Below are 14,694 nucleotides of genomic sequence, written 5' to 3'. Positions count from 1 at the left end.
TGGCTTCCTGGAGCTGGAGTCGCTGTGCTGGGACTCAGCCCCTCTCCACAGCAGCAACACCAGTGAGCAGGCTCCAGGGGCTCCGAGTCAGGGGCAGAGCCATCCCTGACTCTAGGAAGAGCTAGACCCGTGCCTCCATCCCTGCGGACAGCCGAGTTCAAACTCACAGGGGACCAGGGAAATCCCTCCCTCCCTGGCCCCGGGAAGGTAGAAGGCGTGAGTCCCTGTGGCCGCTGCCTCCGGCGTCGCCTCCCAGGGCCAGGGCCAGCCTGGGCGCTCTCAGGCCGCGGCTCTCGGGGCTCTGAGGTCATCCCTGAGGGGCCTCGGATGGGCAGGGGGAGAGAGGTCGAGGAGAAGGCGGGGCTCTGGCCATGTTCAGACCCTCTCTGGCCTCTGGAGGGCTTCTCTCCACGCTGCTCCTCGTCCCAGGTCTGCCGCCGCCACCACCCGCACTTCCTGGCCTTTGTTGGACAGAGGCACAGGCCTGGTTTTGAAAGGACAGGAGCATAATAAAACCGGATATGAAAGAAGGGCAGATGACATCACCTAGAGCCCTCGAGGAAGTCGGGCTGCATGTTTGTGATCTCAGCGTGTGGCTGGCTTGGGGGTGATAAGAGCACTCCAGAGGCCTGGGGACAGAGCAGCGGGTCGCCGGCAGCGCTCTGGAGCCTTATCTCGGGCTCAGAGGGAGAAACCGGCCTGGGCTGGGGTCCCTGGAGACCCTCGCTGGAGGGCTGACCCCTGGGCCAAGGTTCAGCGTGCTCAGCCACTGCAGTTGCGCCCCAGCCGCTGCCTGTCCGCTGAGGTAGGGAGACTCAGAAGTCGACTTAGGAAGAACGAAGGAACGTGCTGGCTCTGCAGATCTCGCCCAGAGGAAGCAGGGGTGCATGGGAGTTGGGGTGCCCCTGCTCGGGGTAACCCCACGTGCTGTGTGCACTTGCACTCCCCACGGCTGAGTGTGGGGTCCAGCATTCTCTGCACCCAGATCAGACGAAAATCGTTAGACACCCCAGTGCCTCCTGACAGGCCAAAGGCCACCCTGCTGCGCCCCGCTCTGTGTTAGGGAATGGAACCCCCGCCCCCCATGGAGAAGGAAAATAAACAAAGATGGGGACTGGAGCAGCCACACTTCCTGCCCCAGCCAGGCCCTGCCCAGCTCTCTCGCGGGGCTCTTTCCTTAGGGCCTAACGCAGCAGCCCTGAGTGGAAAGTCGATTCCAAGCTTCGTTCCCCTCCCCCAACCTTTTTGTTTTGAGACAGTCTCACTGTAGGGGTGGCCTGAAACTCACTGTGTAGCCCAGGCAGGACTCAGACTCATTGTGATCAACCTGCCTCAGCCTCCTGGGTGCTGGGGTGGCAGGCGTGTGCCCCCACACCCGGCCCAGCCTGCCTATGGTTTGAATGGGGAACAGAAGGACAGGGGATAGGTATTTCTCCCAAGGCCCTGGCCTGAGCTCCCTTGTCCAGAGTGTGGCCCAGGTGGAACGGATCACCTCATTGGAGATCCCCTCAGGCTGGACACACCAGGAGGCCAGGGCCACAGCAGACCAGACCGCAAGTCCAGTGGGAAGGGCACCCGTGTGCTTGGGGCTGTGGGGGAGGCACCCCGGCTTGTGACATCTCGCAGCCCCCCGCAGACCCTGGGTGCAGCACTCCCTCCCCCGGCTGGCGCAGACCAGGCTGTCGGGGCCCGACGTGGGGTCTGCATGGGGAAGTGGGGCCGCCCCATCAGTGGGCACTGCCGCCCCATGCGTGGCCTCATGCGCCCGTCAGAGTGCAGAGCCCGCCATCCACAGGGAGCTGAGAGGAAGCGCGTGGCCAAGGGCGGACGGAGGAAGAGCAAAGCCGGAGCGCAGAAGTCCCCGCCGGGCGCTTCGTGGCGGTAGTGTTGGTGTGGCGTTGCCACTGGCCTTGTGCCCTGGTGACACAGACGGTCAGGTGTGCGAGGATGAGGCCTGCACCCCGGAGCAGAGCCGAGCCTGCCCGGGCAGTGCACTGCTGTCCTTCGCCAACACAAACGTGCAGCCCCTGCCTGGGCCAGCCTTGGCCGCGTAGAGCAGAAAAGCCCATTGTGTTCTGGGGAGCTCGGGGCCCTCGCCCCGGTCTCCAGCACCCCGAGTTAGCATGAGGGACGGTAGGGACAGAGTTCTTCAGCCACTGTCCTTCTCTGAGGTAGATGGCTGTGCGAGGAACCCTCAGCCCTCGGGGCGGTGCTGACAACACGCCTTCCCTCCCTGAGGAGACCAGAGCAGACATGCCGAGCCGCATAAATAGAGCAGGGAGTGAGGTGATGCCTTGAGGGGGCTGATAGCTGCCTCTGCCACAGCGTCAGCCAGAGCTGTGAGGACGAGGCGCTGCTCTGCGCACGGGTAGCAGCCTAGGAAACAGTGCTCACACCTGGCAGCTCCTGAACAGAAAGGAGTCCTGATGACTAAGGCTGCGGAATGACTCAGTGACGACAGGGTTGCTTAGTCCTTCCCCGAGTGGTGGCCCATATCCGTAAGCCCAGCACTTGGGAGGCTGAGCCAGGAGAATTGCTGTGAGTTCCAGGTCAGCCTGAACTAATAGTGAGACCCTGCCTCAAAAAAAAAGGAAGTCTCTAACACGGCCGGTTTTCTCATTGTTTTGGTGAGAAGACCGACACTTAAGTGAGTTCACGAGCGTGGAGCCGCCGCCTGGGCACCTTGCTGACTGACGGGCACCCGGAGGTCAATGCCACCGCTGTGGAGTTGAGAGCTCATGTGTGACGTCACCCACGGAGTGGTGAAGCCACAGAGGGGCTGCACGGGGCCACAGCGAACCCCGAGGCCCCGGCTCCTTCTGTCACCCCCGCCAGCCTCAGGGCTCCCTCAAGCTGCGGGGGAAAGGGTGAGCAGGCCTTCCTCTCACCCTGCGTGCTTGGCAGAGGCCTGGGGCAGCTCTTCGTCCACCGGGAGTCCCGCATCCGTTCGGCGTGCTGCTGCTCCATCGGGATCGGACCGATTGTATCAGCGCCCGAGTGACGCGGGTGCACAGGTGTGGGGAGGCCTGCCCAGCCCTCTTTCCCGCGCAGCTTCCCAGTTTGCAGGGTGACTCTGCAGAGGTGAGGACTGAGGGGACCGCTGCACGGTGCGCTGGAGCCGAAATCCCTGCTCTGGACAACACATGGCGGGGCAAGAGGTGGCCAGGGGTTGACTTTCTTTCCCCCATGCGAAGTCGGGTGGGGCACGAGTGAACATTCCGAGCTGACCGGACAGCACCCAAAGTGAGTCCTGTGACGGGACAGGGGTGCTTGTATTGGGAGCGTTGAAACCCTCACACCCCAGCATCCTCTGAAAAGAGCTTCGTATTCAGGTGGAGTTGAAAGGGAGGAGACTTCGCAAGTGGAAGGATAAGCCCAGCATGGAGGAATAATGCCAGCACTCTGGGAGGCTGAGGCAGGAAGATTGGTATGAGTTCAAGGCCAGCCTGGGCTACATAAGCAAGTTGGAGGCCAGCCTGAACTACAGCAAGACCCTGTCTCAAAAGAAGAAGGAGAGGGCTGGAGATTTAGCTCAGTGGCACAGTGCTTGCCTGGCTAGCGCGAGGTCGTGAGTTCGATTCCCGGTACCAGAAAAAAAAAAAAAAAAAGAAGGAGAAGAGTGGAGAGGAGCAATAGTGGATCCAGATCAACAGAACCCAAGGGACGGGCCAAAGAGGCCATGCCGAGCGTGCACCTGGGGATCTGGGAGGTGACGCATGGCTGCGTTGTGTCTGTGAACAAAGCGTGACACAGCACCAAAGGGCTGGAACCAGAAGCACGGGATCCATGCACATAGGAAGGGTAACCGTCCATTAAAGGTGGCAGTGTAGGGGGACAGGGACCCGACGTCCAGAAGCTGGTCTGCTGAGAGACCCACCAGAGAAGTCAAGGACAGCGTCAAAGGACGTCGGCTGGAGGCCCCGGTGCCGGAGCTGTGTCACAGTTTTGTGTGTGCGCGTGCGTGCATGTTCGTACATGCATCTACACTTGTGTGTGCCTATGTGGATCTCAGAATAATGCCAGCTGATGGCGCCTCAGCGAGAGGGGCAGCAGACCTCCCCTGGCATGCAGAGGCACCCCGTGAGGTGGGCGTGGTAAGCAGGGCCTCTCTGGACCCTGCTCTTGGGGAGACTTGCAGCTCCAAGCCTTGGAGTCCCAGGCAGAAGTCCTTGGCGATCAGCTTTGGAGCGGAGGGCGTGACCCCTATTCAAGACAGAGTCACCGAGATTGTGTGTGCTTCCAAATGTGTCTTCAGGAGTTGTGCGGCTGGGACTGCGGCTCCCCACAACACTACCAAGGCGGCGGTGGGGTGGGTTTGGAGTGCACTGCAGGAGCCCAGGGCTCTGGGTCTCTCAGCCTGCCTGTCCCATCCAGACACCACCCACTGCCCCACCCACAAGCCCCTGCCTGCTACCCGCTGCCTGGGCCCTCAGCTTCCCCACGCGCTCTGTCTAGGTTCCAGGTCCTTCCCTGGGGGACTCTGGGTGGGGCAGCTCCAGACCCCACCCAGCACCTGGTAGAGCCCGTGGGGTCACCTGGCTGCCCCTGTAACGGGCTGCCCGCAGCTGCAGCACAGTCACTGTCTTCTCCAGAGAGGAGATAACGGAGTCTGCTCTCGTCCTCCAGCAGGGAAGAGACAGCCCTGAAGGAAGCGCCGGGTCCCCTGCTTGGCCTGGCCCCTGTTCTGCCTGCCCTCACCAGCAGCAGGGCTACCCAGGCCAGAGATGGGGCCCGGCCTGGGCCAGGGGCACCTGGGAAGCGCTGGCTCAGCCCTCTGGCTGCAGTCCAGACCGGCCAGCTGACACGAGGGACCCTGGCCAGGGCCTTGGGTCTCCAAGAAGCCCATGAGAGAGTGCTCACTGCAGACCTGTTCAGCCCGTGTCTGACCTCACGAGGAGGAAGGATGTGCCCTGGGAAGTGTCTGGCCTTGGCCTCTGGCCTGCGGAGCTCTCTTGGCACACACACACACACACACACACACACACACACACACACACACGCGCGCGCCACCACATTCCTGACGTCAGTACCCACACGCAGCTCCAGATGAGGCTGTCACAGGTTACACGGGTTCCAGGCCGCTGTGGGGAACCCCCTGTGCTTGGAGCTGCCTGAGAACTAGAAGGTCGCCCCGCAGGCTGGAAGTTGCTTGTTAAGAGTATAAGTATGCATCTTGTTCCAATGACTCAAGCGCAGCTCCTAAGGCCAAGCGTCCTGGTTGCGGCTGCTGCCATGGTAATGTCTGGTCTGCTGCCGTGGTGACGGGAGGGCAGCTCGGCTGCTCCCCAGGCGTTCACCAAGGGAGCACACCCAGGACCTAGACCTTAGCCTTCCCACAAACCTTCCCTGGCTCCCTGTCTTCCTGGCTGTTCTGCTCCAACACCACAGCCTGACCTCAATCTCCCGCATCTCCAGCTCCATGAGGACAGGGAGTGGCCATCATCACCATGCTGGTACTAAGAGCAGGTGGCGTTGGGTGGTCCATCCCCCCTGCTACCTCTATGTCCCCAGCCAGTGACAATTCCAGGTCTGTTCTAGAGTGATCACGTTTGCTCTGGTGCCCTTGAAATGCTGTTAAACAAAGGACACGGAGTTGGCGGGGTCTCCCACTGGCTCTCGGGGCCGGGATTTGTTCTGTGAGTGGCTCTCTGACATGTGCTTCCTTTTCCATATGCCTTGTCCCGCTAATACCACGGTGGAATGATTTCCTTCATTTCTAAAGCAGCATGTGCGGAAGTGGCTTATATTTCCTGTTTTGATAAACGAATGGAGCTGGGCTGAGTGCTGGCTCCCAAGCTGGCTTTCTTCTTGGTTGGCCTCTCTTTTTTGAACTAGAAGGGTATTTCTGAAAAGCCCTGCTTGACTAGACTTGCAGCAAAGACAAAGACTTGTACAGATTATTTTGCCTTAAAATATAAAAGGTAATTACTTTCACCAGTGAGAAATATTTACCTTTCATGTCACTCAGGCTGGGTAGTCGGGGCTTCCTCTGCAGAGGAAGTTTGGGGGGGATGCCAGGGGCGATTCGATGGCAAATATCTGTGAATTCCCTTCAGAGAATTGCTCTTTTTGGCTGGAGGTATATTGGCTAAAAAAGACTTCCTTGGACAAGGCTTTTCTGGAACATGTAGAGGACAAGCTATTCTTTGTTTTAGGACAGATGCATTTTGTTCTTGAATCTTCATATAAATATGATTAATACTCATTTTTATGTGCCAGTTGGAAACAGTGGCCGTCGACTTTTTCTTTCATTCCCTTATAGTGTGTCAATGTTAGATGATAGAGCTACAAAAAGCTGGGTACATTTCCTTGGGGTTTTGCCTTTAATATACAAGGACAACTTCTACAGGAAGCGAAAGAGACTTAAGAAGTCTAAATCTTCTAGGCATTTTATTTTCTGGCAGTCAACTTATTTCATATTTTTAAACGTTTTTAAACGCCCTAAATCCAATGCCAGTCTGGGAGATGCGGCACTGAGCAGCTCTCTGTGTCTCTGGGCTGTGAGCCCTGCAGCAGGTGGGGAGGGGAATCTGTCCCAGAGGCCCGATGGCTCGGGTCCCCAGGGGAGCGATGTGACACCCTACCGTCAGGCCGCTCCTGCCTGGCCAGCGCCAGCCCCCGTGGGACCGGATGTCCTCTAATCTTGCAGCTGCTTCTGTGGGTCTCTGTGCCGGCGCTCAGGAATCTGTTTATAAATGGCAAGAAGTCACTGTGGCAGCCATAGAGCCAGGGGTGCAAAGCGCAGAGCGCTCCCCCAAGCCAGACAGGAAGCCGGGGCAGGAAGCTGCAGCCGGTCTCCTCAAGGGACTCGGGCTTCTGCTCTCCCGAGGTTCTGGATGCGGCTGCTGGAGCAGGATGTGTCGGGAGGAATGCCCACGAAAACAATGGGCTTCCAGAGCTTTCTGATCAGTGATTCAGGAAGACTCCAAGGAAGAGTTCCCTGTAAAATGTCAGCCGAGAGTCCTGCTCCCGCAGCTTTCCCACCGGACACCTGGGAGCAGTGTTGGCTGCGTCCCAGCGGAGCGGAACACGATCCGTCCCCAGGGAACACCTCTGGGGCCTGCCCCTCACCAGCTGGTTCCCAAGCAGTCCAGGTCTCTTCCAAGTCCCCCAGTTTCTAGTCAGCACAGTACTACTGGCCACTGGTGCAGGGCGGGATGTCACCCGGTGGGAAACGAGGAGCGCTGGGAGCAGGTGTCTGAGAAGGGAAGAACTAAACATTGACTCTTACTGGAAGCCCTGCCTCTGAGTCCGGGGTGCTCAGAGCCCCTGAGGCCCCGCAGGGAATGGGATCAAAAGGAGACTAAGGGTGGCCCTTTGCTGGGACAGAGATGCCGGGGTCCACCTTAGCCTGGGGACCCACTGAGCCCATACCACTTCGCTGCAGCGCAGGAACGAGCTGGCTCGGTGAGTGGGGAGCGTGCGTCCTAGGGCCCAGCCACCACCCCTGGAAGTCACTGCACAAAGCAGATGCCGACCCGGCAAGACTTGAAAGCGCAGGGCAGGTTCCATCGCTGAGGTGGCCAGCGGCTCCCGAGACACAGGCAGGGTGGGAGAAACAGGCACTTTTACGAGGACTTGACCTGCAGGCACGAGGTTTGTCCTTGACTTGCCTTGAGCAGTAAAATGAAGGGGCCGGGTTGTGACGTGGGCCAGCTGGCCTGGTGTGAGCAGTCAGGGCTGTTCTGCTGGGGAACAGCAGCCCGCAGGGCCACAGCCCCAGGCCGGGCACAGGCCCCACCCCCACCCCTCTTCGGGAGGCCCACATGCAGAGAAAACTGCAGCCAGGGGCCAGGTAGGGCCATGCTCTGGGCCCGAGAGGCTGTCTAGACCTCACGCCTAGCCTGGTGCACAAATATTTCTGCTTGTCTTGGAGACCAGGTTCCTGAGTGTGGCACTTGGGGCTCTTGTGGGTGCTGGAATTCGTAAGCCCCGCAAAAGGCAGGTGAGCGGCTGGACAAGTGCATGTGGCACACGCGCACACACACATGCCCGAGCACGCACGCACACACGCACACGCACACGCACGCACACGGCTGGAGTCCACAGAGGAGCTGGCTTGGATTTGGGGGAGCCACCTCCAGTGCTACCACGAGACAGGGTTGGGGCCGTGGGCACACAGCTGGAATGCTGAAGACCGGAGATGTCCCGGCGGCCTCCCTGCCCTGGCCCTCAGAGCAAGAAAGCACCGTTCAACTCAGGCAGCCAAACCTGCCTCTCACATATGCAGGGAATCTCCTGCGCTTGGGACAGGGGTCAGTCAGATGGATGCGAAACCCTTAAAATCATTCCACTGATTTATACACCGGGATTTGCAAGTGGCTCTAAGATCAAAGTTAGAGATGGCCTGTGAAACACCAACTGGGGGTTGTGCGCCTTCGGGACCAGGACCCCTCCCCGTTCCAAAGCAGGGCCCTCCAGTTCTTGGTGAAGTGGGTCTTGCCTGTTGCTGTCATGGGGTCCCCTATACCGGAAGTCTGTGCGTGTCCCCTGGCGCTGCAGGTAATTCGTGGAGCTGTGTTCTTAGCAACCACATAATGAAAGTCGAGGAATGTCTGGGCCCCGTTGTAGACATACCTTGAAGCCGTGAACAACCGCCAAGTGCTTGGATCCTGTTTTGAGGGCTGTTCACCTTGACACTGTGGAACTCGGGCTGTCTCAGTACCTTGCTCAGAGCAAAAAGATCCCTAAAAAGAGCCTGAAAGGTTCTCAATGTCTTGCTCTCTTTGAAGGATTTGACACTTGCAGGCTTTTTCTGGAATGCCTCAAATAGCGCCAGATACCTGAGATAGCAGGTCGGGCACGGGGCTGTAATGACTGCGCAAAAGCGGGGCTCTGGGTGAGGTTCTGGGGGGCATTATCACTGAGAGAGGGTCTCGTCGTCCTCAGAGGGAACCTTGAGGGAGTCTGAGGCTGGGACTCTGGTCAGCTGGCTCTGGGTGAGAAGTGGCTGGTCCTTCCCGTCCCCGCGGAGGGAGGCAGACCAGGCCCGGCTTGGACGTGCAGCGTGGGCAGGTTCAGGACACTAAGCCTGCACAAGGCACCCCGGGACCTGCTCCTGAGGCTCCGGGGGACAGTGGGGACAGTGACACCGCCGTGTGCATGCCCTGGGAGGGTGCGTCCTGGGGGTGGCCCAGTGAACACCACCACCTGGCCGAGTTCAGGGTCCCCAGAGGTAACTCAGCTGGATGGGCTCCCTGGGGGCCTCGGGCACTTGGCTGAAAGCACGGGCAGCGCGGGCAGAGGCCAAGATTCTCCTGGACTGACTCAGCCGGTGGGGAGGGCGGCACAGCTCACCTGTGTGGGGGGCGCTGCACCGTCGCACCTGCTGGGGGAGCCACGCCGGTTACGTGAGGGGAGCAGAGGGCAAGTGTGGTGCTCCTACTCACAGCGCTCAGTCCTGGGAACACAGTGGCGGGTGTTGGGCACTGCTCCACCGGGGTCCCTGCTCACTCTATTCTGAACTGCGGCGCCTTCTCCCCACGGAGCTGTCCTGCCTCAGAGTGACACCCCCAAAAGGACCCTTCCGTCGCCTCCACCTCCAGGCAGATGGGGTGCTGCTTCCTGTCCCCTGGAGTCCCTGTGGTGTCCTCGCCAGGCACTGTCTGTCTCCACCCCCCGGGGCCCCTGGTCCAGGAACGTGTCCTCAGCCCAGGACCCCACTCGGCTTCTGAGTCCCATAGGTGCCTCGGAAGGCTACGAGCGCAGGACACACTGCACACAACCTCGGAGCGCGATGACATCCTCCCCGGGGCTGTGCCTGGGGGGAGGCTGGGCGTGGCCGGGCAGGCGTGGAGGGGACCTCTGTCCCTTCCCCGCCTCACGTGAACCTGACACTCCTGGGGAGAACGCTCGTGGGGTGCTCGGTTGTGCCCTGGGCTGTGGAGGAGGGGGCTCTGGGGGCTGACGACTGCCCTGCGCCCGGCTGACCAGCTGTGTGCTTGATTTTCGCAGGGTGTGAAGAAGTTCGACGTGCCCTGCGGAGGGAGAGACTGCAGCGGCGGCTGCCAGTGCTACCCCGAGAAAGGAGGCCGTGTAAGTCAGAGCATGGCGCTCGCTGTCCTTCCCCCCACCCCGCTCCCGGCCCTCTCGGGCGATCAGTCCAGGGCTGCTTCCTAAGAAATGCGACACCCTGTGTCCTCTGTCACCACCACGGTGCTGACGCAACGAGACGGGGCGGCTTCTGCGTTTTCCTCGCTGTTCTGAGCACACACAGCTGTCCCCAGCGTCGGCCGTGGGGTGGCCAGGACGCCCGTGGGCGTTGAGACCTGGGTGTGCCCAAGTCCCTGTGCGCCAGTGCTGCGGACGGATGCAGCGCTGCACTGCAGGGAATGAGGACAGGAGCCCGCGCATGCTCAGGATGGCGCGGTGTTCCCGGATATTTCAGTCCGTGGTTGACTGAAAACCCACAGGGGCCCGTTCTGTGAGTGTGTGTGTGTGTGTGTCCGTATGTACACACACGGCTCTGTGTAAAGTGCAGTGGTGTTTTGTACGTGTATTTTACGTAAATGTGCATTTTATAAAAATCTACGGAGGCAAGCGTAGTTGCACTTGGGCGGCAGCCAAGGCGCACACACTAGACAGCGCTGACCGTGGTACCTTGATGTTGGTGCTAACGTGAAATTATCCCGTGGTGGAGGCCTCTGCGCAGCTCGTCGCCTAGGTGAGCATGAAGGAAAGGCATCCTGCCCTGATCACGAGGTGGATGTGTTCAGTGCTCAGTTGAAACGGTCAGTCGGTCTCTCAGCAGCGGCCTGGCCTCTGCGAGGGCCGAGGTTGTAGCTCCAGTGCTGCCCAAGGCCCAGGTTGGATCCCAAAGTGAGCTGTGCCCGCATACTGGCACTGCTTCTTTCTAAAAGGTCGTATTTCTGTGTACATGCTCAGGCCTGTGGATGGGGGCGGTGGGGTTTCATGTCATCCACAGCCCTCTGCGTCTCGCTTCCTGAGGGCCGCGTGGTCCCTCCTGGACCCGGGTTTGTCTACACCTTAGTCTCGTGGAAGGGGTTGCCTGTGCTGGCGTGTTGTGGCCATAGGCATGACAGTCCTGGCACCCCGTGAGTCTGTGGAACCCCAGAGTGGGTTTCAGAGTAGCTGCTAGCCTTCCTACTCCCGGGGAGGACGTCCGTCTTCGGGAGTGTGTCCCCGCGCCAGGCAGGGCGCCGTTACACCTCCTCTCCTGAGCCTCCTCCTCAGGATCTAACAGGGGGCGTGATGACAAGGACCTCCCAGTGAATCTGAGTTTGCTGGGCCTTATTCGCTCACATGTGACTGACCTTACACCAGTGTGGAGGTCACAGCGAGGGCCCCCGCCTCGGCGTCAGGGCCACAGCTCCACGCTGTGTTCATCAGGAACTGCAGTTCTCCGATCAGTGACTTCTGATTTAAGAAAGGGCTTCTCTACTTGGCCTGGGACTCCGTGCTTTAAGAATTGCTACTTAAAGGTCATTCTTCAGCATTTCACAGGGTAAATACTTTTTAAATATAAGAAACCATTTCCTGAGATTTAAAATTCCCCTTGGTCCCCGCTATAGATTTTCCCAGCGATGACATGCTGTGTCGGTGACGAAAGCTCTCTCCCTGAGCACTTGGCTGGCTCAGCCTTATATGGACAGGAAGTAGATAAATCCATGCGGTGTCGCAGGCAGCCAGGGATGGAGCTGGAGTCTGGGGGTTCTCTTCACTCTCTGCCCCCGTCAGCCATGTAGAGCCTGGATGCCCAAGTGAGAGCCACTCACCCTGTTCCTTTCACTTTCTGTGATTACACAGTGCGGAACCAAGTCAACATTTTTCATCCTATGTTGCCCAGAGCCTTGTTCTATAGTAATGACAGCTTATTCTGGTTATTGAATGGACTGCTGCGGGCACAGGAATGTGTGCCCACACGGTGCCAGCATCTTCTCAAGGAGGGTGCCATGGGGAGGTCTGTAAGATTTCTTGGGTCTCTGTGACTGAGTGTGAGACCCAGTGTCTCCCAGCATCCCCAGCAAAGGAAACACCAGAGTCTGCTTTCCAACATGGTCATGTAAAGGGCAGATGTCTGCCTCCAGCTAATTTGATTAACACCAAAAATCCAGAACTAGCATGGGCTGGGCTTTGCTGCAGTTGTCAGGCAGGTTACAGACACTGATCACAGTGGCAGACCTGACAGTTGTCTCAGAAGTTTGTACAAGAGACAGGAAGTGATGCCCATGCGGGCCTTTGCTATGGGGCCATCCTTTTGGGCTCAGGTGACCTGACACTTCGCTAGGTGCTGCATGACACCTGATGCTGCCACCGAGACCCACCTACCATGGGCTGTCCAGACAGCTCAGGGATGTGGGAGCGGTCCAGGTAACTCAGGTGTGTCATTGCACATTGGCCAGTAAGAGGACAGAAAGAGCTAACAGGAAAAAGTGAGAGAGCCCCATTGTGGGTCTTTGGGACAATCATATGTGCTTTGGCAGAACAGCTACTAACAGACCCTGTTTCAGTCCCATAGACCCGGTGTGTATGTGTGTTAAACATCCGCTAATGCACAGATCTACAAACAGGTTTCTGCACAAGGCCATTTCTGCCCTCCTGCTGTAATGGTATTTTTTAAGTAATGCAGTACATAAAAATAGCAGTCTGACAGAGTCTGCGTCCCGAGGCTGCGTGCGGAGCCTGTTCTTTCCCACAGCTCCCGGGGGCCACTGGCCATGAATTTTCCCCAAGGCGTTACTAGAGCTGCGATCTAAACGCCTTCCTGAGCCGGCCTGGCCAAGCCGGGCTGACTCGGCCTTATATGGACACGGCTCCCCGGGGCCTGTGTCCTCACCATGGCGACAGCCCTCAGCTGGAGCGGTGGGTAGTTCTTGGCTTCCGAGCAGCCTCAGGCAAACCATGACTACAGCTCCGAGCGGAGTGTGGAGTTGCCAAGTGAACGGGCTGCGTGTGCAGTGCGTGGAGCCAGGTCTTCTGCTTCTCTGCCCTCGGGCATCGAGCTGCAGAGCGGGGTGGACAGAGGCAGGGACGGTGGCCCGGCTGACAGGACCTTTCTCTCCGTCCCGTCCTGCCCACACCCGATTGCTCAAGGTCACACGGAGGCAAAGGGCTGTGCCACCTGGTGCCTCCGTGGCCTCTCATCCAGATTGTGGCAGAGGCCCCACTGGTGGCAGCACTGGGGCTTTGCGATGGGTCCGGGTGCTGCAGGGTGGGGCTCTTCGGACCAGGCGCTCCTCTGCCCTCCCCCGGCATGGGGACAGGAACAAGAGTGCAGGGACAGGAGCAGGACAGAAGCACAGGACAGCACATCCATGCTCCTGAGGCTCGGGGCAGGGGTGCCCTGACCAGAGAGAGCCTCCTGGCCCCTGATGGGGAGGAGAGGGGTCAAGAACAGCAAGAACCCCCAGCAAGGTGGGCCAGGCCTCCTGGGCAGTGGGCACCGTGCTGCCCGAGACCGATCTCACCCTGCCTCGGCGCCCCCAGGCATTCAGAAGAAACCTGCATTGCCTCACAGTGACGCAGGGCAGGTCTGGGAGCTGGGGCCCATGCAAATGGGGAGCTGATTCGAGCAGAGCAGGTGGACACGTGCAGGTAACAGGTCCAGCACAGGCCTGCGCCTGCCTGCGTGCTCCGGGACCTGGGCTGGAGTTCACGCCCCTGTGAGCGCCCCTGCCCGCAGCAGGGCGGATCCCCCTGCCACCGCCACAGCACTGCACGCACCCTTTCCTTCCAGGAAGGACAGAGAACCCCTCGGAAGTAGCAGAGCCTGCCTGGCTTCCAAGCTGTACGACCCCGTCTCTCGCCCACTTCTGAAGCCATGTAGTTATTTTCAGGTCCCCGCTTCCCTCGAGCACCGGGGCTGCCGCATGGTAACGCGATCATTTTCTGTGGGGAGGCAGGTTTGGACAAGGCCTCCTCCCCGTGCGTCACCCACGACGGCTTCTGGTCCGTCTCAGCCATTGCAGGACCCTGGCTGGCTTGTGGCGAGGAGCAGCCGAGGTCCTTCTGCACCGAGCGTCTCCTACCGGGACCTCGTCCAGCGAGGAGGCTGGCAGTGAACAGGGCGGGGGTCCCTGACTCAGGGTGCGCTCGGCATGCTTTCCCCAAGACCGGGTCAGACGCCGGGTGACCGCGGAAGAGCTGGAGAGTGGGACAGGGCAAGGCAGCGGGTGGGGAGGACACAGCAAGCCCGGGAGCCGCCGCCGGGGCGGTGAGCAGCCTGCTTTGCCGGCCAGCGTCCCAGCCCTTGAGAGGAAGCTGGGTAAGGTTCAGAGTTCTAGTCGAAGAAAATACCACCCAAGACCCAGCATGTGGGTGCCGATGGCGGGAGGAGATCGCACGGAGGCGTGGTTGGCCGCTAACGTTTAATGTTTACCTTTTCGACAATTGTTCATGGCGCATCTGCTGGGCACCAAGCGCACAGGCGCTGTCCTCGCCCTGTCTCTCGGGGCTGCCCGCATTCTCCAGAGTCATTTCCTACACCACACACAGGCTCCGTGGCCGGGACGGCTGTCCAAGGCCTTGAAATGTGGCCAGGGACATGTGACGTGAACTCTAGGATTTACTCAAACTGATGAAATCCGAGTGAAATGGGCGCATGGCCCCGTGGGCACCACATGGACCCTGGGATCTAGGAGGCAGGCAGACGGGGACCCAGGGGAGGGAGATAATGACCGGAAATCCATGATCAGCCGGAAATCCTAGGTAGGAATGGAACCATGCCAGGACACG

General features: G+C 59.6%; 1 protein-coding gene across 1 annotated transcript in view; it reads left to right on the top strand.

Moving 5' to 3' along the window:
* Window positions 1–9,945: 9,945 nt before the first annotated feature.
* The window catches only part of Col4a2 (collagen, type IV, alpha 2), a gene marked incomplete at its 5' end in the record, with an annotated part of 85,896 nt that continues 81,147 nt past the window's right edge, over window positions 9,946–14,694 (top strand). The window contains one exon of the mRNA XM_013516801.1: window positions 9,946–10,035. Coding sequence (XP_013372255.1) covers window positions 9,946–10,035 — 90 coding nt within the window. The remainder of the gene's footprint in view (window positions 10,036–14,694) is intronic.

This window comes from Chinchilla lanigera, unplaced genomic scaffold (assembly GCF_000276665.1).
Source record: "Chinchilla lanigera isolate Chin_1 unplaced genomic scaffold, ChiLan1.0 scaffold00003, whole genome shotgun sequence".
Classification (NCBI taxonomy): Eukaryota; Metazoa; Chordata; class Mammalia; order Rodentia; family Chinchillidae; genus Chinchilla; species Chinchilla lanigera.
Note: the sequence above shows the minus strand (reverse complement) of the source record. Positions and strands in the feature narration are given on the sequence as shown.